The 24867-nt window shown below is 41.7% G+C and overlaps 2 protein-coding genes across 2 annotated transcripts in view; both read right to left on the bottom strand.

Moving 5' to 3' along the window:
* The window catches only part of NAPEPLD (N-acyl phosphatidylethanolamine phospholipase D), a 43152-nt gene extending 20386 nt beyond the window's left edge, over window positions 1–22766 (bottom strand). The window contains exons 1-2 of the mRNA XM_082846925.1: window positions 22605–22766; window positions 12435–12741 (exon numbers count right to left, since the gene is read on the bottom strand). Of these exons, the coding sequence (XP_082703051.1) occupies window positions 12435–12725 (291 nt within the window). The 5' untranslated portion in view covers window positions 12726–12741; window positions 22605–22766. The remainder of the gene's footprint in view (window positions 1–12434; window positions 12742–22604) is intronic.
* Window positions 22767–22785: 19 nt separating this feature from the next.
* LOC309966298 (uncharacterized protein) lies at window positions 22786–23314 on the bottom strand (the record flags this gene model as incomplete). The annotated part of the gene is made up of 2 exons (XM_082846251.1): window positions 22786–22948; window positions 23076–23314. The coding sequence occupies 2 exons, from the start codon at window positions 23312–23314 to the stop codon at window positions 22786–22788; spliced, it is 402 nt and encodes a 133-aa protein (XP_082702377.1).
* Between the last annotated feature and the right edge of the window lie 1553 nt (window positions 23315–24867).

Genomic DNA, 24867 nt, shown 5'->3' with positions numbered 1-24867 from the left:
GATCAAGTGGGGTTCATTCCAGGAATGCAAGGATTCTTCAATATATGCAAATCAATCAACATGATACACCATATTAACAAACTGAAGGAGAAAAACCATATGATCATCTCAATAGATGCAGAGAAAGCTTTAGACAAAATTCAACACCCATTTATGATAAAAACCCTGCAGAAAGTAGGCACAGAGGGAACCTTCCTCAACATAATAAAGGTCATATATGACAAACCCACAGCCAACATCATCCTCAATGGTGAAAAACTGAAAGCATTTCCACTAAGATCAGGAACAAGACAAGGTTGCCCACTCTCACCACTCTTATTCAGCATAGTTTTGGAAGTTTTAGCCACAGCAATCAGAGAAGAAAAGGAAATAAAAAGAATCCAAATCAGAAGAGGTAAAGCTGTCACTGTTTGCAGATGACATGATACTATACATAGAGAACCCTAAAGATGTTACCAGAAAACTACTAGAGCTAATCAATGAATCTGGTAAAGTAGCAGGATACAAAATTAATGCACAGAAATATCTGGCATTCCTGTACACTAATGATGAAAAATCTGAAAGTGAAATCAAGAAAACACTCCCATTTACCATTGCAACAAAAAGAATAAAATATCTAGGAATAAACCTACCTAAGGAGACAAAAGACCTGTATGCAGAAAATTATAAGACACTGATGAAAGAAATTAAAGATGATACAAATAGATGGAGAGATATACCATGTTCTTGGATTGGAAGAATCAACATTGTGACAATGACTCTACTACCCAAAGCAATCTACAGATTCAATGCAATCCCTATCAAACTACCACTGGCATTTTTCACAGAACTAGAACAAAACATTTCACAATTTGTATGGAAACACAAAAGATCCCGAAGAGCCAAAGCAATCTTGAGAACAAAAAACGGAGCTGGAGGAATGAGGCTCCCTGACTTCAGACTATACTACAAAGCTACAGTAATCAAGACAGTATGGTACTGGCACAAAAACAGAAAGATAGATCAATGGAACAGGATAGAAAGCCCAGAAATAAACCCACACACATATCGTCACCTTATCTTTGGTAAAGGAGGCAGGAATGTACAGTGGAGAAAGGACACCCTCTTCAATAAGTGGTGCTGGGAAAACTGGACAGCTACATGTAAAAGTATGAGATTTGATCACTCCCTAACACCATACACAAAAATAAGCTCAAAATGGATTAAAGACCTAAACGTAAGGCCAGAAACTATCAAACTCTTAGAGGAAAACATAGGTAGGACACTCTATGACATAAATCACAGCAAGGTCCTTTTTGACCCACCTCCTAGAGAAATGGAAATAAAAACAAAAATAAACAAATGGGACCTAATGAAACTTCAAAGCTTTTGCACAGCAAAGGAAACCATAAACAAGACCAAAAGACAACCCTCAGAATGGGAGAAAATATTTGCAAATGAAGCAACTGACAAAGGATTAATCTCCAAATTTTATAAGCAGCTCATGCAGCTTAATAACAAAAAAACAAACAACCCAATCCAAAAATGGGCAGAAGAGCTAAATAGACATTTCTCCAAAGAAGATATACAGATTGCCAACAAACACATGAAAGAATGCTCAACATCATTAATCATTAGAGAAATGCAAATCAAAACTACAATGAGATATCATCTCATACCGGTCAGAATGGCCATCATCAAAAAATCTAGAAACAATAAATGCTGGAGAGGGTGTGGAGAAAAGGGAACCCTCTTGCACTGTTGGTGGGAATGTAAATTGATACAGCTACTGTGGAGAACAGTATGGAGGTTCCTTAAAAAAGTATAAATAGAACTACCATATGACCCAGCAATCCCACTACTGGGCATATACCCTGAGAAAACCATAATTCAGAAAGAGTCATGTACCAAAATGTTCATTGCAGCTCTATTTACAATAGCCCGGAGATGGAAACAACCTAAGTGTCCATCATCGGATGAATGGATAAAGAAGATGTGGCACATATGTACAATGGAATATTACTCAGCCATAAAAAGAAACGAAATTGAGCTATTTGTAATGAGGTGGATAGACCTAGAGTCTGTCATACAGAGTGAAGTAAGTCAGAAAGAGAAAGACAAACACCATATACTAACACATATATCTGGAATTTAAGAAAAAAAAAATGTCATGAAGAACCCAGGGGTAAAACAGGATTAAAGACACAGACCTACTAGAGAATGGACTTGAGGACGTGGGGAATGGGAAGGGTGAGCTGTGACAAAGCGAGAGAGAGGCATGGACATATATACACTACCAAACGTAAGGTAGATAGCTAGTGGGAAGCAGCCGCATAGCACAGGGAGATTAGCTCGGTGCTTTGTGACCACCTGGAGGGGTGGGATAGGGAGGGTGGGAGGGAGGGAAACGCAAGTGGGAAGAGATATGGGACATATGTATATATATAACTGATTCATTTTGTTGTGAAGCAGAAACTAACACACCATTGTAAAGCAATTATACTCCAATAAAGATGTTAAAAAAAAAAAGAAACAGAACTTAAAAATTTATCAGTATACTGAATTATTATGATTTCTAGACTAATCATAAAAATGAAGATTACGTAGAAAGACTTATCATATACCTCGATAAAAAATCGCTTTTGCAAAAATATTTCTCCCAGAATATTTATTCAAAAATTTAGCTCAATTTCGATCAAAATAGCAAAAAAAATTTTTTTGAAATAAAAAAAATATTTATAAATTTCATCTGAAGAACTAATAGGAAGGAAGAGCCAGAAGGTTTTTTTAAACCTAAATGAAAATAAGCACAGATATTAAATCAAATATTAAATTTATAAACATTAAAACAGTGTGATCTTGTTGCCAGAAAAGATAGCTCATTGGAACAGGATATTCCAAAACAAGTATACTGGCATATATACAAGTCTATGAATACTGAATATAAGGTTGGAATTTCAAATCAAAGAGGAAATAGAAGATGATTTAATAAACAGTGTTGGAATTTAATAAATGGTGTTTATATCTGAGCTGGTTGTCTAAGACATACATAGATATGTAAAGCACCCTATATGTACCAAACTAGATTCCATATGGATTAAATAATTTTAAAAAGTGAAAAAAAAAACCAAAATACAGGTGATGATGTATCTAATAGCTAGCAGAAATAGCCTTTTTAGGCACACAAAGGAAAAAATAATAAAGTAAAATACTGGCATATTTGCATAAATATTAAAAACTTTTCTGTGTTAAAAAAAGTCCCCCTACCCCCTCAAAAAAAAAAAAGTGATGAGCTGGAAACAAAACTTTGCAACATCTATGAGAAAGGATTAAAATGGTTAAATATAAATAAATTCCTATATATCTGTAAGGAAAAAAAGTAACACTTCAGTGGAAGAAAGGTCCAAGAATACTAGAAGATAATTCACAAAATAAGACCGCATAAGCCTAAGTAACTTAAAAATGGTTTAGCGTGATTAGAAGTAAAAAAGAAATGTAAATTAAAGTGTCATCATCTTTCACCTTTCATCAGCAAAGGTCTTTTTTATTTTAATGACAAAGCTAATTGTTGGTTAGGAGTAGAGAAAAATAGATCCTCTCTCATACTTTTGGGGGGAGTGTAAACTGATGCAATATTTTTGGAGGACAACCTAACAATGAAGTATCAAGTGCCATAAGAAAAAAAAAGCTTACACTTCATTAAAGAATGCAGTTCTCACCCTTTTCTGCCTTATTATTCCTCAAAGCACTAATCATCTTCCTTTTCTGCCTTATTATTCCTTTTCCTTCCTTTCCTGCCTTATTATTCCTCAAAACACTAATCATCTTTCAATATTCCACATCATTTACTTGACTACTGTCTCTCTTCCAATAAACCTAACTTCCAAGGAGGCCAGGTTTCCTTTCTGCCTTGTTCATGGCTGTATCTCTTGCACCTACAACAGTGGAGTTTAAGAACCACTCATAAGCCACAATCACCCTGATACCAAAACCAGAAAAATATACTACAAAATAGAAAATTACAGGCCAATATCACTGAAAAACATAGTTGCAAAAATCCTCAACAAAATACTATCAAACTAAATCTAACAATCCATTAAAAACATCATTCAATATGATCAAGTGGTATTTATCCCAGGGATGCAAGGATCTTCAGTATCTGCAAGTCAATCACTGTGATACACCACATAAACAAACTGAAGAATAAAAACCATATGATCATCTGAGTCGATGCAGAAAACGTTTGACAAAATTCAACACCCATATATGATAAAAACTCTCCAGAAAGTGGTCATAGAGGGAACCGACCTAAACATAATAAAGGCCATATATGACAAACGCACAGCTAACAGCATTCTCAACAGTAAAAGCTGAAAGCATTTCCCCCAAGATCAGGAAAAAGACAAGGATGTCCACTCTTGCCACTTTTATTCAACATAGTTTTGGAAGTCCTAACAACGGCAATCAGAAAAGAAAAAGAAATAAAAGGAATCCAAACTGGAAAAGAAGAAGTACAACTGCCACTGTTTGCAGATGACATGATATCATACATAGGAAATCCTAAAGATGCTACCAGAAAACTACTAGAGCTCATCTATGAATTCAGTAAACTGCAGGATACAAAATTAATACACAGAAATTTCTTGCATTACTAATACTAAAAATGAAAGATCAGAAAGACAAATTAAAGAAACGATCACATTTACCATTGCATCAAAAAGAATAAACTACCTAGGAATAAACCAACCTAAGGAGGCTAAAGACCTGTACTCTAAAAACTATAAGATGTTGATGAAAGAAATCAAAAATGACACAAACAGATGGAAAAATATACCATGTTGTTGGATTAGAACCATCAGTAGTGTCAAAATCACTCTAATACCAAAGGCAATCTACAGATTCAATGCAATCGCAATCAAATTGCCAATGGCATTTTTCACAGAACTTGAACAAATTTTTTTTTTTAATTTGTATGGAAACAAAAAAGACCGAGAATACAAAAACCAATCCTTAGAAAGAAAAACGGAGATGGATGAATCAGACTCCCTGACTTCAGACTATACTACAAAGTGACAGTCATCAAAAAAGTATGGTACTAGCGCAAAAACAGAAACATAAATAAATAGAAGAGAAAAAAACAGAAGTGAACTCACACACCAATTAATCTACCAAAGGAGGCAAGACTATACAATGGAGAAAAGACAGTCACTTCAATAAGTGGTGCTGGGAAAACTGGAAAACTACATGTAAAAGAGTAAAACAAGAACATTCTCTAATACCATACATAAAAAAGAACTCAAGGGGCTTCCCTGGTGGCGCAGTGGTTGAGAGTCCACCTGCCGATGCAGGGGACGCAGGTTCATGCCCCGGTCCAGGAGGATCCCACATGCTGTGGAGCGGCTGGGCCCTTGAGCCATGGCCCCTGAGCCTGCGCATCCGGAGCCTGTGCTCCGCAGCGGGATAGGCCACAACAGTGAGAGGCCCGCGTACCACAAAAAAAAAAAAAAAAAAACAACTCAAAATAGATTAAAGACCTAAATGTGAGAACAGGCACTATAAAACTCTTAGACAAAAACACAGGCAGAATTGTTTGACAAAAATCAGAGCAGTATCTTTCCGGATCCACCGCCTAGAGTAATGAAAATAAACACAAAATAAAAAGGGGGAAATAATAAAAGTTAAAAGCTTTTGCATAGCAAAGTAAATCATGAACAAAAAGACAATCCACAGAATGGAAGAAATATTTGCAAATGAAGTATGAACAAAGGATTAATCTCCAAAATATACAAAGAGCTCATGAAGCTCTAAATCAAACAAATAAACAACCCAGTCAAAAACAGGGGAAGGGGCTTCCCTGGTGGCGCAGTGGTTGAGAGTCCGCCTGCCAATGCAGAGGACACGGGTTCGTGCCCCAGTCCGGGAAGATCCCACATGCCGCAGAGCGGCTAGGCCCGTGAGCCATGGCCGCTGAGCCTGCGTGTCCGGAGCCTGTGCTCTGCAACGAGAGAGGCCACAACAGTGAGAGGCTCGCGTTCCACAAAAAAAAAAAAAAAAAAAAAGGGAAAGAAGATCTAAATTTGACAATCTCCAAAGAACACATAGAGATGAACAAAAATCACATGAAAAGATGTTAAATCCCTAATTATTACAGACATGAAAATCAAAACTACAATGAGGTATCACATACTACCAGGCAAAATGACCATCATCCAAGGTCAATAAGCAATACATGCTGAAGAGAGCGTGGAGAAAAGGAAATCCTCCTAGGCTGTTGATGCAAATGTACCCCAGTAACAGCCACTATGGAGAACAATATAGAGGTTCCATAAAATATTAAATTTGAGGGACCACATGATCCAGCAATCCCACTACTAGGTGTATATCTGGAAAAAACATATTTGAAAAGACACATACACTACAAAATGCATTGCACCACTATTTAACATAGCAACGAAATGGAAGCAACCAAAATATCCACTGACAGAGGACTGGATAAAAAAGATGTGGAACATAAAAAGGTTATTACTCTGGGCTTCCCTGGTGGCGCAGTGGTTGAGAGTCCGCCTGCCGATGCAGGGGACGTGGGTTTGTGCCCCAGTCCGGGAAGATCCCACATGCCGCGAAGCGGCTGGGCCCGTGAGCCATGGCCGCTGAGCCTGCACGTCCGGAGCCTGTGCTCCGCAACGGGAGAGGCCACAACAGTGAGAGGACCGCGTACCGCAAAAAAAAAAAAAAAAAAAAAAAAGGTTTTACCCATAAAAAGAGTGAAATAATGCCATTTGCAGCAACATGGATGGACCTGAAGGTGACAATACTAAGTGAAATAGGCCAGACAGAAAAAGACAAATAGCATATGATATCACCTACAGGTGAGATCTAAAAATTGATACAAATAACCAAATTTACAAAACAGAAACAGAGTTGCGGACTTAGAAAACGAACATATGGTTACCAAAGGGGAAAGGTGGGGCTGGAGGGATACCTTAGGAGGTTGGGATTAACACCTGCATACTAATATCCATAAAATAGATCATCAACAAGGATCTACTGTCTAACACAGGGAACGCTACTCAACAATCTGAAAGAACTTATACAGGAAGGGTCCGAAAAAGAGTAGCTATGTGTCTCTGTTTACTTGAATCAAGCTGCTTAAAGCTAAAACAAACAACATTGTAAAGCCACTATACTCCAATATAAACTAAATGTTAAATTAGGAAACAAAAGCAAAAACGAAATTCCTACAACATTCTCCTCGGGCCTTGGGACCCAGAGAGCTTCACATCCCTGGAGCCCCAGCAGCCTTGGTTTCCAAAAGCTGGATGTCATGGGGGTTAGGGAGCTGGGAAGGATGTGCCAGCAAATGAGCTCTCCTTGGACCTGCAGTGCCTGATCCCTTCGGGATGGACCACAATCTCCAGATCCACGATGGACCTCTGACAGCAAGGCCAAACCTAGTGCAGCCAAAGGATGGTGGACCCTCTGGGCCGGAAGGGCTCTGAAAAGTCACCTGGTCCCCATGTCTCCTGGTGCTGGGGTTCCCACCTCCAGCCTCCTTCCGCAGAGTCACCCCACCTACGGATGCCAGCACCCTCAGCACAGCGCTTTGGCAGGGATTGGGATTTGTCCCGGGGGAAAGGGAAGGGGGTGGAAGTATTGAGACACAAGTCCTTGGTTGTCTGTTCTGGCACATTCCACTCACTTAAAACCCAGCAGCAGGACTTTCCCTAAGCCTCTCATTGCCCGAGTAACCAGAGTTGGGCAACCAGAAATGCTGCTGCCTTGTTTCCTGGAATGACAACTTTAAAACCAGTGCTTACATATGGTCACCTTATCTTTGATAAAGGAGGCAGGAATGTACAGTGGAGAGAGGACAGCCTCTTCAATAAGTGGTGCTGGGAAAACTGGACAGCTACATGTAAAAGTATGATATCTGATCACTCCCTAACACCATACACAAAAATAAGCTCAAAATGGATTAAAGACCTAAATGTAAGGCCAGAAACTATCAAACTCTTAGAGGAAAACATAGGCAGAACACTCTATGACATAAATCACAGCAAGATCCTTTCTGACCCACCTCCTAGAGAAATGGAAATAAAAACAAAAATAAACAAATGGTACCTAACGAAACTTCAAAGCTTGTGCACAGCAAAGGAAACCATAAACAAGACAAAAAGACAACCCTCAGAATGGGAGAAAATATTTGCAAATGAAGCAACTGACAAAGGATTAATTTCCAAAATTTACAAGCAGCTCATGCAGCTCAATAACAAAAAAACAAACAACCCAATCCAAAAATGGGCAGAAGACCTAAATAGACATTTCTCCAAAGAAGATATACAGACTGCCAACAAACACATGAAAGAATGCTCAACATCATTAATCATTAGAGAAATGCAAATCAAAGCTACAATGAGATATCATCTCACACCAGTCAGAATGGCCATCATCAAAAAATCTAGAAACAATAAATGCTGGAGAGGGTGTGGAGAAAGGGGAACACTCTTGCACTGCTGGTGGGAATGTGAATTGGTTCAGCCACTGTGGAGAACAGTATGGAGGTTCCTTAAAAAACTACAAATAGAACTACCATATGACCCAGCAATCCCACTACTGGGCATATACCCTGAGAAAACCATAATTCAAAAAGAGTCATGTACCAAAATGTTCATTGCAGCTCTATTTACAATAGCCCGGAGATGGAAACAACCTAAGTGCCCATCATCGGATGAATGGATAAAGAAGATGTGGCACATATATACAATGGAATATTACTCAGCCATAAAAAGAAACGAAATTGAGTTATTTGTAGTGAGGTGGATAGACCTAGAGTCTGTCATACAGAGTGAAGTAAGTCAGAAAGAGAAAGACAAATACCGTATGCTAACACATATATATGGAATTTAAGAAAAAAAATGTCATGAAGAACCTAGGGGTAAGACAGGAATAAAGACACAGACCTACTAGAGAACGGACTTGAGGATATGGGGAGGGGGAAGGGTGAGCTGTGACAAAGCGAGAGAGAGGCATGGACATATATACACTACCAAACGTAAGGTAGATGGCTAGTGGGAAGCAGCCGCATAGCACAGGGAGATCAGCTCATTGCTTTGTGACCACCTAGAGGGGTGGGATAGGGAGGGTGGGAGACGCAAGAGGGAAGAGATATGGGAACATATGTATATGTATAACTGTTTCACTCTGTTATAAAGCAGAAACTAACACACCATTGTAAAGCAATTATACCCCAATAAAGACGTTAAAAAAAAACAAAAAGAAACCAGTGCTTATGGGCACTTCACATTCACAAGGCCTGTGAGGCTTAAATGAACAACGCCCTCTAGAAATGTAGTGTGGTAGGTGATCGAAAGAGAATTGAAAACAGAGCCGACTTTCAATAAGCCCATTTCAGGAGGTAAATTTTACTCAGGAGGTTTTTTCTTGTTTTGTTTTTTTATTTTTATTTTTATTTTTTTTTTGCGGTACGCGGGCCTCTCACTGGTGTAGCCTCTCCCGTTGCGGAGCACAGGCTCCGGATGCGCAGGCTCAGCGGCCATGGCTCACGGGCCCAGCCGCTCCGCGGCATGTGGGATCCTCCCGGACCGGGGCACGAACCCGTGTCCCCTGAATCGGCAGGTGGACTCTCAACCACTGCGCCACCAGGGAGGCCCTTGTTTTGTTTTTTAAAGCACATGAAAAGATGCTTAACATCGCTCATTATCATAGCACATCAAAACTACAAGGAGGTATTACCTCGTACCAGTTACAGTGGCCATCACTAAAAAGTCAACAAACAGCAAATCCTCGAGAGTGCGTACAGAAAAGGAACGCTCCTATGCTGTTGGTGGGAACGTAAACTGGTAACAGCCACTATGCAGATCGGTATGAAGGTTCCTTAAAAAACTAAAATAAATCTACCATATGATCCAGCAATCCCACTCCTGGCATATATCCAGAGAAAACCGTACTTTGGAAAGACACATGCACCCCAACGTTCATTGCAGGGCTATTTTCAATAGCCAAGTTGTGGAAGCCACCAAATTGTCCACCAGCAGACGAATGCATAAAGACGTGGTACATATATACAAGGGAATATTAGCCATAAAAAAGAATGAAACAACACCATTTGCAGCAACTGGCTGGACCCGGCAATGATCACATCAAGTGAAGTAGCCAGACACAGAAAGACAAATGTCATCTGATATAGCTCGAAGGTAGGGTCTAAGGTGGAAATGATACAAATGAACTTATTTGCAAAACAGAAACATACTCACAGACTTTGAACGCCAACTTATGGTTGCCCGGGGTGGGTGGAAACATGGCTGGTAGGGATAAATTAGGAGTTCACACTTAACATATACCCACTTGTATATAAAACAGATAATCAACAAGGACCTTCTGTTTAGCACAGGGAACTGTACTCATTATTTAGGTAATACCCTAAATGGGAAAAGAATTTGAAAAAGAATAGATACATGTGTATGTACAACTGAATCACTTAGCTGTACATCTGAAACTAACACCACACTGCATATCAACTATACTCCAATATAAAACAAAAATTAAAATAAAAAGCAAAGAAAAACAAAGAACTCCTGCCTTTAAAAAAAAAAAAGAAAGCTTACACTTCATTAAAGAATTCAGCTCCCACCCCCCAACTTCCTTTTTCTGCCTCATTATTCCTCAAAGCACCGATCATCTTTCAGTATCCCACATCATTTTCTTATCTGTTTATTGTCTCTCTTCCATTAAACTGAAGGCTCAACAAAGCCCGGCTGTCTTTCTGCTTTTTTTTTTTTTTTTGGCGGTACGCGGGCCTCTCACTGTTGTGGCCTCTCCCGTTGCGGAGCACAGGCTCCGGACGTGCAGGCTCAGCGGCCATGGCTCACGGGCCCAGCCGCTCCTGGACCGGGGCACGAACCCGCGTCCCCTGCATCGGCAGGCCGACTCTCAACCACTGCGCCACCAGGGAAGCCCTTGTCTTTCTGCTTTTTCATGGCTCTCTCTCTAGCACCTAGAATAGTGGAGTTTAAGAACAACTGGCCTGGTGAGTTCTCAGAAATTGAACCCAGTTTCTTCAATATCTCCAAATCATCAGAGTTCAGAGATGTATTTCCGCCTTCATGTGGTCACTCACTTTCCTGTTTGAAATGAAAGAAAACTAAACACACCATTACTACTACTGTATTTTTAGAAACTGTGGCCCAAAAACCAGTAAGGAATTTTTACCGAACAGGTAACCCACCCATCTTGGCCCCCTACCCTAAACCCTTCTTCTCACAGCTTGACTCCATGTTTCTCTTCATACCAGGTTCTCCAGAAGACATAAAATTTTCTTGTTCCTCCCATCCACAAAGTTGAAACATACACTAAGGTTTTATCTATTAATATCCTGACTCATTCTTAAACAGTGCTGAGAAAATATTCATGTTACTCAATTCTGTTAACTAGGATTAATACTATGAACATTCTTTAGCATCAAAGTGACAATATGGGTTTTTTGGGTTTTTTTTAAATCTCACATCCTTTAAAGAAAAATGGACACACTTACTAAGGTAAACGATCTAACACCACCGCCACCGACCCACTCCCCAGCCTCCTGCCTTACTGCAGATCAACGCTTCAGGGATACCTCCACTCTTTTCATCCCACCCACTTCCAATGTCTACTAGTTCCTTATCTCTCAGTTCCCCACAAGGCCTGGCAGGACAGGGGTTGTTGGAAAAGAGAGGCCAAGTGGGGTAGGAGGTGTAGAGGGGCAAGAAACTAAGAAAGGAGAAGAAAGCACTACTGTCATTGGGAGGCACCGACTCCCTGCTGAAGTGAAATTTCACTCATCTCATAAACCACAGGCCAAAGGTTAATAGTCTCATCCTAAGTATAACTAGCGTATCGAAAGCCCAGTAACCTATTCCCAATTTTTAAAGGAGTGGAAGGTTATCTGACGATTTCTTTTATAACTTTAGCAGCTTTTTCCAAGGATGAAGAGCCAAGCGCTCCAGGCTTAACCCTTATAATTCATATTCCAAAACACAGGTTACTATTTTCTAGAACACGCCATGCACTTTCTCTCCTCTGTGACCTTCCCCACGCCCATCATCCACCTGGAAAACCACTGCCAAATAGTTTTTATCTTTCTAGGTCCAGCTCAAGTATCATCTCCTCTGTAAAGCCATTTCCAATCCCACCAGTCAGAATTAATTGCGTCCTTTCCTATATTTTTAAGACATCCATTCCTACTTCTAGTTGCCACCACATCAGAGCTAGTTATTCACACATGTACTTTGCTGCTCAACTGTGAACTTGAAGGCACCTTATTCATGTCATCTCCCCAGAACCTTATCATACAAAAGGGCTCAATTAGCTAACTGGAGTGTCATAACACAATTCACAGCAACGTTAAGTAATACATATATTAAGAGCAAATGCGCAGCACTCAGAAAGCCAGATGCTACCTCTTTGGAGCATGGAACGCTGCTGTGATCTTTTTCCATCATCAGCCATCTGAGAACATTTGGAATAGAGGGATTTTTCCACGTTGGCCAAGGGTTAACAAATCTCCCATCCTTTCCTTTCTTTGATTTAGTTACATCTTCTTCTAGTCTGTAATCCAGTTTGAAACTCTTCCTGGAAAACCTAGAAGAATCACTTCCTCCAGAATTGCGTGAATTTTGGCGCTTTCTTACTGCTTCTTTAGGATATTGGCAAATTGTCCTCAGGGACTGGTTGCTTTCATTTTCATCCATGTCCTTTCCTGAAGAGCTAAAAAAAGGGGGAGGGGGAATATACTGAGTTTAACATACAGACATTAAAACATACACGTAGTATTATTTCTTAACCAATAAAAATTTCCTCAAACTTATAACAATGTCTCTATTAGGCTCAAACTTTCTTCCTGCAAAATACAATTTTAGAATCCAGTATTACTGCTTGCTAAATAGAAAAGGTGTTTGCTTTACTATTACTGCCAAACCTTTAAAAAAATTCCTTATGTGGGGCTTCCCTGGTGGCGCAGTGATTGAGAGTCTGCCTGCCGAGGCAGGGGACACGGGTTCGTGCCCCGGTCTGGGAAGATCTCACATGCCGCGGAGCGGCTGGGCCCGTGAGCCATGGCCGCTGAGCCTGTGCGTCCGGAGCCTGTGCCCCGCAACCGGAGAGGCCACAACAGTGAGAGGCCCGCATACCGCAAAAAGCAAAAAACAAACAAAAAAACAAGGAGGTTCAAAACTTGATGAAGATCTTTACGTTATACTGATTTTCAACCAATTTAAGACACCATGAATTTGTAAGGCAGTTATTTTATGTGCCACTAAGTTAAAATGTTATCAACTATAATTATGTCATGCACTGTATGATTCATCCTGACATGGGTGGTGTTAAAACCGGAATAAAATGTCTTAAAACTGATGAAATACACCATTTTATAGTGTGCTCCTAGGTACTATATATTAAGTTTCTGTTTGCTTTGCTTTCCTTTAGCTTTTTAGCAAAACTGGTTCAGTCAATAAACTCAGTTAAAAATGAAATTCACGGAAAATCAAAGCAGTATTTTCTTTGCCGATGCGTGTTGTGCACGTAACTCCCACAGAACATTCTCTCTTTTATTTATTATCCAGTGTACTTCCCATGCTTGGGACATACCTGCCCTCCCATCAGTCTCCTAAACGCCTGTGGGGTTAACACCATTCTCAAGGGAAATCTGTACTGCATGCGAAGGGAGGGGAGGACAGTTTAATTTTAACCTGCAAAGCCCTGTGCAGACATTTCAATGAACTGAAATAGTTTCATTAGCTATGTAATCTAGCAGTGTATTAAAACGACCCTTTTCTTTACTAAAGATAGGAGGGCAAATATAAAATTGTGAATTCATGGGCAGGAGACAAGATGGCGGAGCAGAAGGACTTGAGCTCATCTCCTCTCACGAAAACACCAAAATCACAACTAACTGCTGAACCACCATTGACAAAAAGACTCGAACCTACAAAAAAACATATTCTACACCCAAAGACAAAGAAGAAGCCACAACAAGACGGTAGGAGGGGTGCTTTCACAATATAATCAAATCCCATACCTGCCAGGTGGGCAACCCACAAACTGGAAAATTACTATATCACAGAGGGTCTTCAACAGAAGAGAGAGCTCTAAGCCCCATGTCAGGCTCCCCAGCCTGGGGGTCTGGCATGGGCAGGAGGAGCCCCCAGAGCATTTGGCTTTGAAGGCCAGTGGGGCTTGAGTGCAGGAGCCACACAGTCCCGGGGGAAACAGAGACTCTACTCTTCGAGGGTGCACACATGGTTTCATGTGCACTGGGACCCAGGGCAAAGCAGTGAGTCCATAGAAGCCTGGGCCAGACCCACCTGCGGGTCTTAGAGGGTCTCCTGGGGAGACGGGGTCGGCTGTGGCTCACTGTGAGGGCAAGGACACTGGTGACAGAGGCCCCAGGAAATATTCAACAGCGTGAGCTCCCGTGGAGGTCGCCATTTTGGCACAGAGACCCGGCCCCAGCAACAGCCTGCAGGATCCAGCGCTGGGACGCCTCAGGCCAAACAACCAATAGGGTGGGAACATAGCCCCACCCATCAGCAGACATGCTGCTTAAGGTCGTCCTGACCCCACAGCCGCCTATAAACACACCCCTTGACACGGCCCTGCCCCCCAGAGGGACAAGACCCAGCTCCACCCACCAGCAGGTAGGCAACAGTCTCTCCCACCAGGAAGCCTGCACAAGTCCCTGGACCAACTTCACCCACCGGAGGGCAGACGCCAGAAGCAAGAACTACCATCCAGACCATCCGACAGAAAATCAATAAGGAATCAGAGGGCTTAAATGACACGTTCGACCAATGGACTTAATTGATACTTACAGAACATTCCATCTAAATGCAGCAGAATACACATTCTGGAGTGCACATGGAACATTCTCCAGGACTGATCACATGCTGGGCCACAAAGTGAGCCTCAGTAAATCTAAGAAAATTGAAATCATATCAAGCGTCTTCTCTGACCACAACGCTATGAGATTAGAAACTAATCACAAAGAAAGAAAACTAAAAAAACACGTGGAGGCTAAACAATAACACGTTTAGTAACACGTTGTTACTAAACAACTAATGGATCACTGAGGAAATCAAAAAATACCTACCTAGAGACAAATGACAGTGAAAACATGATGATTCAAAACCTATGCGACATAGCAAAAGCAGTTCTAAGAGGGAAGTTATAGCAATACAGTCTTACCTCAGGAAACAAGAAAAATCTCAAATAACCTAAACTTACACCTAAAGCAACTAAAGAAAGAAGAATAAAACCCAAAGTTAGTAGAAGGAAAGAAATCATAAAGATCAGAGCAGAAATAAAATAGAGACAAATAAAAGAACAGAAAAGATAAAAGAATTTGAAGCTGGTTCTTTGAAAAGATAAACAAAATAGATAAACCTTTAGCCAGACTCACCAAGAAAAAAAGGGAGAGGGCTCAAATCAATAAAATTAGAAATGAAAAAGGAGGGACTTCCCTGGTGGTCCAGTGGTTAAGACTCCATGCTCCCAATGCAGGGGGCCCGGGTTCAATCCCTGGTCGGGGAACTAAGATCCCACATGCTGCATGGTGCAGCCAAAAAAGAAACAGAAAGAAAAAAAGAAGTGAAAAAGGAGAAGTTACAATGGACACTACAGAAATACAAAGGATCTACTACTGGATGTACTACTGCAAGCAACTATATGCCAACTATAAGCCAAACCAAACAAAAAGGAACCACACTCAGTAATAACTGCCATTGTCTATAATAACCCACAGCAGCCTGTACATCATGAGTGCTCAATCACTATTTATTGACCGAATAAATGAACAGGAGCTTAAATCCTAATCACTCTTCACTGAGACAGAGTTAATTGTTTCTGAGAGAATCTGCTGGGAATAAAATTACAGGAGAAGCAAAAGTAACCAAAGGACAATGAGACAAAATTCAACAAAGGGCATTCCCTCTAAGTCTACTAATTATGGAGATAAAAATCGAAAAATCTTAGGGAATACTTCAGTAGTTGAATTCTATAGTGGTAAAGTGGTGACAAAGTGGTAGAGACCAGAAGATGCCTACCATAAAATCTAATCCCCCTTTTCTCCTCAGTAACAGAACACCAGTTTTACTTAGGGTAGCTATGCACCAGTTAATGACTACATTTCCACACCTTCCAGCTAGGGATGGCCGATGCGATCGAAGTAGAACTCTTATATAGGAAAGGGAGGCATTCTGGATTCTTCCTGCATCCTGCTGCCTGGAGCCATCTTGAGCCATGAGTATCACGGCCACTTCTAGGAATGGCGTAGACGACTAGGACTTCAGACAGAGGCCACGTACCAAGCCCGGACCTTGCAACTCTGGATCTCCCCAAACTAATCCTAACTGATACAATGACCATAACTTGGAAGTTTAGGGAAGCTATAAAAACACACAAAGTAACTATCCAAAAACAGCGCCTTCCTAATCCAAACATGGGTACACAGAGCAGCACACATGACTACTATAGGTATATCGTTTATTGAGCACTATATGTGTCAGACATTTTATACACATTCATTATCTCATTTAATCCTCACAACATTCCCTCAAGGTAGATAGATATTACCCTCACGTCACACGTGACATACCAGAAGTTCACAGAGGGTAATAATTTACCTGAAGTCAAAAAGCTGTTAACAGTTGGACCTGGAAATCCAACCCAAGTTGATCAGACTCCAAAATTCATGCTCTTTCCACTAATCATGTTGAATATGCACGGAAAATCCAATAAATTTATCTTAAACAGATACCTAGGTTCTAAAGTTAGTTGCATACAGCCAACAGTATGGTCTCAGTGACAAGGCTAGCCTTTCTTGCTTTCAACAATGTCTTTTTTCTCCAATGTCTCTTTTATCCTCTTTCAAAGTAAAAAGCACTTAGTAGACACTCAATAAATACCAGTTCCCTTATTTTTCTTTTTATAAATGTGCTTATTTATTTATATTTTATTTTATTTTTTTTTGGCTGTGTTGGGTCTTCGTTGCGGCGAGCAGGGGCTACTCTTCATTGCGGTGCGTGGGCTTCTCATCGCAGTGGCTTCTCTTGTTGCAGAGCACAGGCTCTAGGCACGCGGGATTCAGTAGTTGTGGCTCGTGGGCTTCTAGAGTCAGGCGCAGTAGTTGTGGCACACAGGCTTAGTTGCTCTGGGGCATGTGGGATCTTCCCAGACCAGGGCTCAAACCTGTGTCCCCTGCATTGGCAGGTAGATTCTTAACCACTGCGCCACCAGGGAAGCCCTATAATTGCCCTTTTAATATTACACGGCGATTTCAAATGATGTAACTATCCTATTTAATTGCTAAATTATTTTCATTTAAAATTACACAGAAAAGAATAATAAATTAGTCCTATATTTCAGTCATATAAACAGAAAATATACATGGGGCCTTGAAGATATTTTCCTTGCCTTGAAAAGATGCCTTTGAGTTCATCCAGCATATAACCACCTGGCATTTTATCCTTCCAGCTGGAAGAATTTTTAATCAAGTCCAATGAAGAGACTTTCAGGTAAGAGGATCAACACCTCGGGGCTTTCCCAGTTTTAGCACTGAAAGTCCTATATCCTGGGAATGCCCTCAGTTCTGGGAAAACCTGAAAGATTGATCACTCTGCAGCCTCAGGGTACCATATATATGCATAGTAATGCCTTCAACAAAATGTGGGCAGTGTATACTAAATTGGAGATGAGCTTCATTATAAAGTATGATTTTAAGATATTTGGGCAGCTAAGCAAAAAGAAATTATAAAGCTCTACATAATCATGCTTAACCAAGAGAATGTTGCCGAGAACATCAGACGTTTATGTCAAATTCTTCTGTGATGATATTCGATACACGCTCCAGCATTCACATTCACCCAGTTAAAACATGGGCTCCGAAAGGCACGCATACATTTACACACGATGGACAGTTTGTCTACATATAAAATTGAGACACTATATGAGGAAAGAATAAGAAAGGAATGGACTTTCAAGTAAGAATTTTAAAGTACGAACGGTCCCCGACTTACAATGGTCCAACTTATGATTTTTTGACTTTACAATGGTGCAAAAGCGATATACATTCAGTAGAAACACTACTTCGAACTGTGAATTTTGATCTTTTCCCAGGCTAGTAATATGTGAACCAAGAGATACTCTCTTCCCTTGCTGGGCAGAGGCAGCAAGTCACAGGTCCCAGTGGGTGACTGGGGTCGCTGGCTAGCAATCACCAGGGTAAACGACCCATACACTTACAAGCATTCTGTTTTTCACTTTTACTATAGTATTCAATAAAGTACATGGGATATACAACACTTTCCTATAAAACAGGCTTTGTGTCAGACTGTAGACTAATGTAAGTGTTCAGAGCATGCTTAAAGAAGGCTAAGCTATGATGTCCGATAGATTAGGTGTATTAAATGCATTTTCAAATTATGATCTTTTCAACTTCAGTCATGTTTATGAAGATGTAAACCCCATCGTAAGTCAGGAAGATCTGTACCTCATCTCTGTGAAATGGTGGAAACATTTAATTTTGACGTTTCACTTTTGTGGCATCATGAGAGGCTAAAAACTCTTGCAAGAGTAGAAATACAAGAGACTTCCCTAGTGGCACAGTAGCTAAGAATCTGCCTGCCAGTGCAGGGGACACAGGTTCGAGCCCTCGTCCAGGAAGATCCCACATGCAGCAGAGCAACTAAGCCCCTGTCCCACAACTACTGAGCCTGTGCTCTAGAGCCCGCGAGCCACAACTACTGAAGCCAGCGCGCCCTAGAGCCCGTGCTCCGCAACGAGAAGCCACCGCAATGAGAAGCCCGCGCACCACAATGAAGAGTAGCTCCCGCTCGCCGCAACTAGACAAAGCCTGTGCACAGCAGCAAAGACCCAACGCAGCCAAAAAAAAAAAAAAGTAGAAACAGGAAATCTGTAAGTTAAGGGGTTGGACCAGCCGCATACGAAGGTCCTTTCTAACTTGAACACTCCATGACCCAAGTCATCATACTGTGACCCCTTTCTTTTACAGGAGAAGCAAGTCAGGGCAGAGAGGTACATGGCACTCCAAGGGTCCAGCTCTGTCTGGTGATGGAGCCTGGACTGCTGATTAGCCATATTCTCACCTGAATTATGCCTAGAAACACTTAGAACCAACAGAGCATGTGGTCAGCATGGGGAGATAAATGATATATTTCACCTCATGGTGGGTATTTCACTTAGTTTAGCTCATAAACAGATAAACTAGCCTCAAGTTTAAAAAAGAACTTCGAGCTCAGAAATTCTTTAAACCATCATTAGTTACTTCAACCACAGAATAACACAATATAGATAGTAGTACTTTGCATTAACTCTCTAAAGAAGCCAAAGGAATGAACGCAGTAACTTGAAAAGAAAACGAACATCTTTGTAGTTTGAAAGACCTTCAAAATACAGAAAACAACTTTCAAATTATTCTGTCATCCAGTTTTCCTAGCAACAGGATCTTTTGTACGCAAATCAAGTGTCTGCCCATTTTAAGGGGTGCCCGAACAATGAGGAAGCTTGGTTTTCCTATATTCTGACCATTTCATTCTTATAACTGAGAGAGATTACAGAGGAGCACAGAAGTCTACAGGCATTTTTTACTGTCCCTTAAATCTGGGAAGGCCCTCAAATTAGATAAACAGGAAAATCTACTGCCCCCAAGGGGAAAGGTGAATTGTTCTAGGTAGCAGGCGTATACTGAGTTGATTTTCAATCATTTCTGAATTTATGCTGATCCATCTAGATGTCAGCCCTGTGCCCCCATAACCAATGGTACTTACCATTCACACCCAACAGGTTTAGGGCTGCAACTTATGGCTGTGATGCTGACCAAAGTTTGCTGATCCCAACCACTATTACCTTGGCTTCAGTTGGTACCACCCCCTTTCTAATAAGCAGCAGCTGTGTATACACGTACTGGGCCAAAGGCCAGGGCTGTTGTGCTAAGGAACCCTGGGTAAATTACTAAAATCTCCCAGGCTCTCAGTTTCCTGTTTCCCTCATAGGTGGAAGGGCATTAATAATCTCACATATTGTACCTCTCTAAAACCGAAGTAAATATAAATATATACAAGAATACTTGAAAGAGCTTTGTAAATTATAAAGTTAGAATACATTGTTTAACCAGCTGAGTTGGGAAAAGACTATCTCTGACATAACAAGACTGCCCCTGGGGGTATATGAGTTCATACATAATCTATCACAAAAGTCTGTTAATAAAATATTTACTTTGTTATAAGGTAGAAACTAACAAACCACTGTAAAGCAATTATACTCCAATAAAGATGTTAAAGTATTAAAAAATTTAAATACACAATAAATGCTTATTAAATTCAAAAGACAAGTCAATGAAAGCACTATAGATATAGATAGGTAGAACTTTTTGGTATTCTAGCAGTTAGAATAGCACATTACTTGACTCTCATGCTGGAAATCACATGGGTGATTTTTTAATGCCAGTTTTACATATGCCCTCACAGGCCTTCAGGATAAAGGTGCTCGTTAACCATTAATTATGTGCTCAATCCATTTCCCTAGTAATACTTCAACGAAAACGTTTTTTATTTGTATGCATTTCAATCTAAAATGCCCAGATCAACACAGTCCTTCAGCTACAGCCATATTCTAATTTACAAAGAAAGAGCAGAATGGAATGGAAAAACCCACTATATCTGTTAGGTAGTTAGACATTAGCAGCAAGGAGGTGACAGTGGCGAAAAGAGGGGACTAGTGGAATTACACCCCGACCATCTGACGACCCTCCCCTGACTCCACCCAGAACGGGGGAAACTATGGTGTTGTGGCGAGCAATTTATCCTGATAAAGAGGGAGCACAGTAACACAAGGGGACTTCCCCGGGCTGTGCGTGCCCAGACTAGACAGGCGTGTAACCTAGAGTAAACCAAACTCGTTATACCATCATTATAATAAAATCTGCAGGTGGTTTTGCCATCCCCCTTGGGCTTTTCTTAGCGAATCAAGGGTAAGGGCATGCGCAATAAGGAACTTGTTACCTAGCTCGGGGCTGTCAATCAAATAATGACCTCCTGTCACTCACCCACGATTGCGCCCCGCCTCCTCGCAGAGCGCTCCTTATAAACACCCTTAAGCCTGCACAGGAGCTCCTGGCTTCACTTCTTAGAAACAGCCCGCTCTCCCTCTGAGAGTGTAATTATGCTTTAATAAAACTCTGCGTTGTGCTTAAGCCCTAAGTGGTAGTCTGCAATTCTTTGCATGCTATCACAAGGACCGAGATTGCTGGTCCGGGTCTTCCGGTGACCTCCTCGGTTGAAGCTATTTTGATACTACCCACGCCAACCCGGTAACATAACTACAGCTATCTACCACTACAATGAAAAAGCAGAATAAAACAACAAAATTAAAGGCAAATAGTACTTTGTCAAACACGGACAACACGTTCTTAAAAATTTCCCCAATTTCCCAAGCTCTCTAATACTCAAAGTAACATAATACCCTTTTCATACAGGATGACTGTATCATCTAAAGCATACCAAAACCCAAACCCGATGACGGAATGCTTATATTAAAATATCAGTCAGTTATAATTGAATAATTTAAAAATTAAATTTTGCAATATGAAATCTGTACAATTTGAAATTGTGAAGGAAGATAAGAGTATGAGAAATACACTATTTTCATCCCTTGGAGACATGAAATTTTTGCAGCAGGAAAGCCTGCAGAATGTAATGAAATAAAATCTGAAAATTGCGACAATATCTTCAGTTAACTAACAGTTTGAATTGAAATCAATATCTCTCTTACATTTTAAACAGGCCCTAAATTTCTTCTCCAGCAGATCTAAATTTTCTTGCAACAAAATCCGACTACTGTGGGAAATAGGTAATCTTTTTAAAGATTACATAACTTCTTTCTAAATGATATCGACGTCTGCGGCTAAATCAAAACCAGTGAAACTGAAAATAGAAATGGAACTGCTAGATATCCATTCTTAACAAAGATGGAAATTATTTCTTAATTTCCAGACAGCTGTATCTCAGGAATGACTTTCTCATTAACTTAATTAGAATTATCAAATAGCAAACACTTGATGCTAATTAGCCAAAGTAAACCAGGTGAGTCATATTACAACATATATAGAACAACTGCAGTAAAGACAAGGCCGAAAACCTAGCTACTTTTTGAAGGTTAACTTTTCTCATACTCAGTATTTTCCAGGTTCAACTGAGATGTGATGCATCTCAGACTCAGGAGCCTGTATAAGCGTATTTATCTCAACTACCAGGATTACAGCTGAAAAATAAAAAAACTATCTGAATACCTGGTCTGAAAAGCCTGCAATAATATTCAATTTGAGAAACAAACGACCACCGAACAGAAAACTCAAGAAAGCGCCGGCTTCCACCACCTCGCCGCACCTTGCTCCAATCTTTCGCTCTTCATTTCCATTCCATGGTTAGTTTTCAAGATAAAACGGGAGAAACCTGGTAGAACGGATTTTTAGAAATAAATACTACAGGTGAAGCAGAAATAAATTGCTCCAAGGAAGTTGTCCACCCACTCATTTACGTACAACCAAAAAATACACCCACATGTATTCCAATCGGTGAAGATGCAACCTCGTGATTTGCAGAGGAGATTGGACTTATAACAAATCCCAGAGACGGCTACTCTCCCAAGCGAAAAAAATCATGTGGCTCTTCATCCAGGCAGCCTCAGAGATGCGGGCTCCGCACCTCGTGAGGTGCGGAAATTCAAACGAATCCCTGCCACTCACAAGTGCAGCATCTCCGAGATGAGGCAGGGCTCGGGAGCAGGGACCCACCCACATTCCGCTCTACTCCCGGAAGAGTCCAAGCAGCCCCAAGCTGGGGAGTGCGGACCGTTCCACCCAAAGACCGAGAGGAAGCAAGCGGAGCCGGGCGAAGGAAAGGCGCTGGGGGGGGGGGGGGGGCGGGGGGCAGGGAGGCGGGCGCTAGCGGGGGGGGGCGGGGGGCAGGGAGGCGGGCGCTAGCGGGGGGGGGGCAGGGAGGCAGGGAAGCGGGCACGGAGCGTGGGCTCACCTGACGCGATGGTCGGTCAGGCGCGCGCGCCGCCGCCGCCTCTGCTGCTGCTCTTCGGCCACGGGACACAGCGCCGCCGGACACAGCGCCCCAGCGCAGCGGAAGGGGCGACGGTGGCCGGCGCCCGGGTTCCTCCGCCCTCGGCCCCGCAGCGCCGGCTCCGCCGACGGCGTTAACAGCTGCAGGCAGCGCCTCAGCGCTCGCCGCCTCACCATCCTGGGGGCGAGCCGGCGCCGCATCCGAGGCCCACTGGGCGCCCCCACGCCGCGCGGGGCCCTGGCCGAGCTAGATTCCGCTCCACGTTGCCCGGTCACTCACTCATTGTGTCCTTCGAATCTGGCAGCCCCGCCGGCGTCAGCCCCGCGCCGTCCGCCGCTCAGGCCTTTATCAAGATGGCCGCCCACCCCTCCCAGGCCCCGGCTCCGAGGCCTTGTTGGCGGCGCCGCGGCACGTTTCGCCCTTCCTAGCCGGGCCCATGCCTCTCTCGCACTCTGCGCGAGCCCTTCTGACACCAAATTTGCTGTCCTGTCCTAGACCCAGAAGCCAAATTTCAGATCGCGTGAACAGCTTCTAGAACACCCTCCCTAATTGCTAAAATTAAATGGGATCTTGGGGGCCTCTCTTAGCCTGCGTGATCGTAGTAGACCAGCACCTGGTAGCAGGATACTTACAACCTATGGTGCCAGGAGCCTCGTAGCGAAGAAACCAAACTAATTTGAAGTCTGTACAGTAGGTATTGAATATTCATGGCAAGCATTGCCTTGTCACGGTCTGTGCTCATTATTAAAAAGATGTCACAGCTTCCTGGTATACACAGTTCTCATCTAAATTTATTTTAAAAAAATCTCAGGATGATGACAACAGAGCACCAAATTATGATTCCCAGCTTTTCCCAGGTTTTCCTTTTTGAACTACAGGATGAAATTTACTGTTTCAATAAGTAATTTAAGAATAGACAGATGGAAATAGAATTCAATAATGGGTGGCTGGGCAAAGAGATTCCTCTATAAGAGTCCTCGGGGGTGTGTCCACGGGCCAGAAAGAAATGCCCTCTGTCTGGGACTGCGAATGCAGATAGGACTGGTGGAAAATGCAAACCGAACTGTTTTGCAATTTGAAAGTGACCGTGCCAGTGTAATAGCGTAGGAATGTAAAGAAGATTATGCCAGGTATGGACTTTCACCCCCTCAGGGTAGCTTGCAGCTGTTGCTGAATCTTATTAAGTGTGATTAAGAGCTGCTTGCTTGCTCGTGGGCTGGGCTGAGACTGCACTCCCTCAGTGGTACCTCAGGTGCAACAGGAAAAAAAAGACACAGCGCTACAAACCCAAACTGTAAATTGAAGCTACTGTTAGCTCAGGAGGTCTTCACAATGCTCTTGGCTAAGGAACTTTAAAAAGATGCCCTCTGTTCCCCTCACCGCAATTCTTTATGATGATTTTCAAACATACAGAAAATAGAGATGCCTTTTTGTTACACCGTTTGAATAAATTGCAGACAACAAAATCAATCACCCCTAAATATTTCAGCCTGCCTCTTCTAAAGAAAGGACGTTCGCCTCAATCACAATACCGTTAGCACACCTAAGGAAACAATTCCCTTATACCATTTAATGTTCAGTCCAGTTTCAAGTTTGTGTGATTGTCCCAAGAATGACTTTTATAGCCTTTTTTTTTCTGAACTAGGCTTATTAACTGCCTAGGCTCATGCATTGCATTCACTTATTATGTTGTTTAAGAAGCAATTTGAAACGTTCGCTTGATAACTCTTCTCTACAAACTTACAGATAAATG

The sequence above is a fragment of the Leucopleurus acutus genome (assembly GCF_964270905.1).
Source record: "Leucopleurus acutus genome assembly, chromosome: 9".
NCBI classification, from domain to species: Eukaryota; Metazoa; Chordata; class Mammalia; order Artiodactyla; family Delphinidae; genus Leucopleurus; species Leucopleurus acutus.
This window is presented reverse-complemented; position numbering and strand designations above follow the sequence as displayed.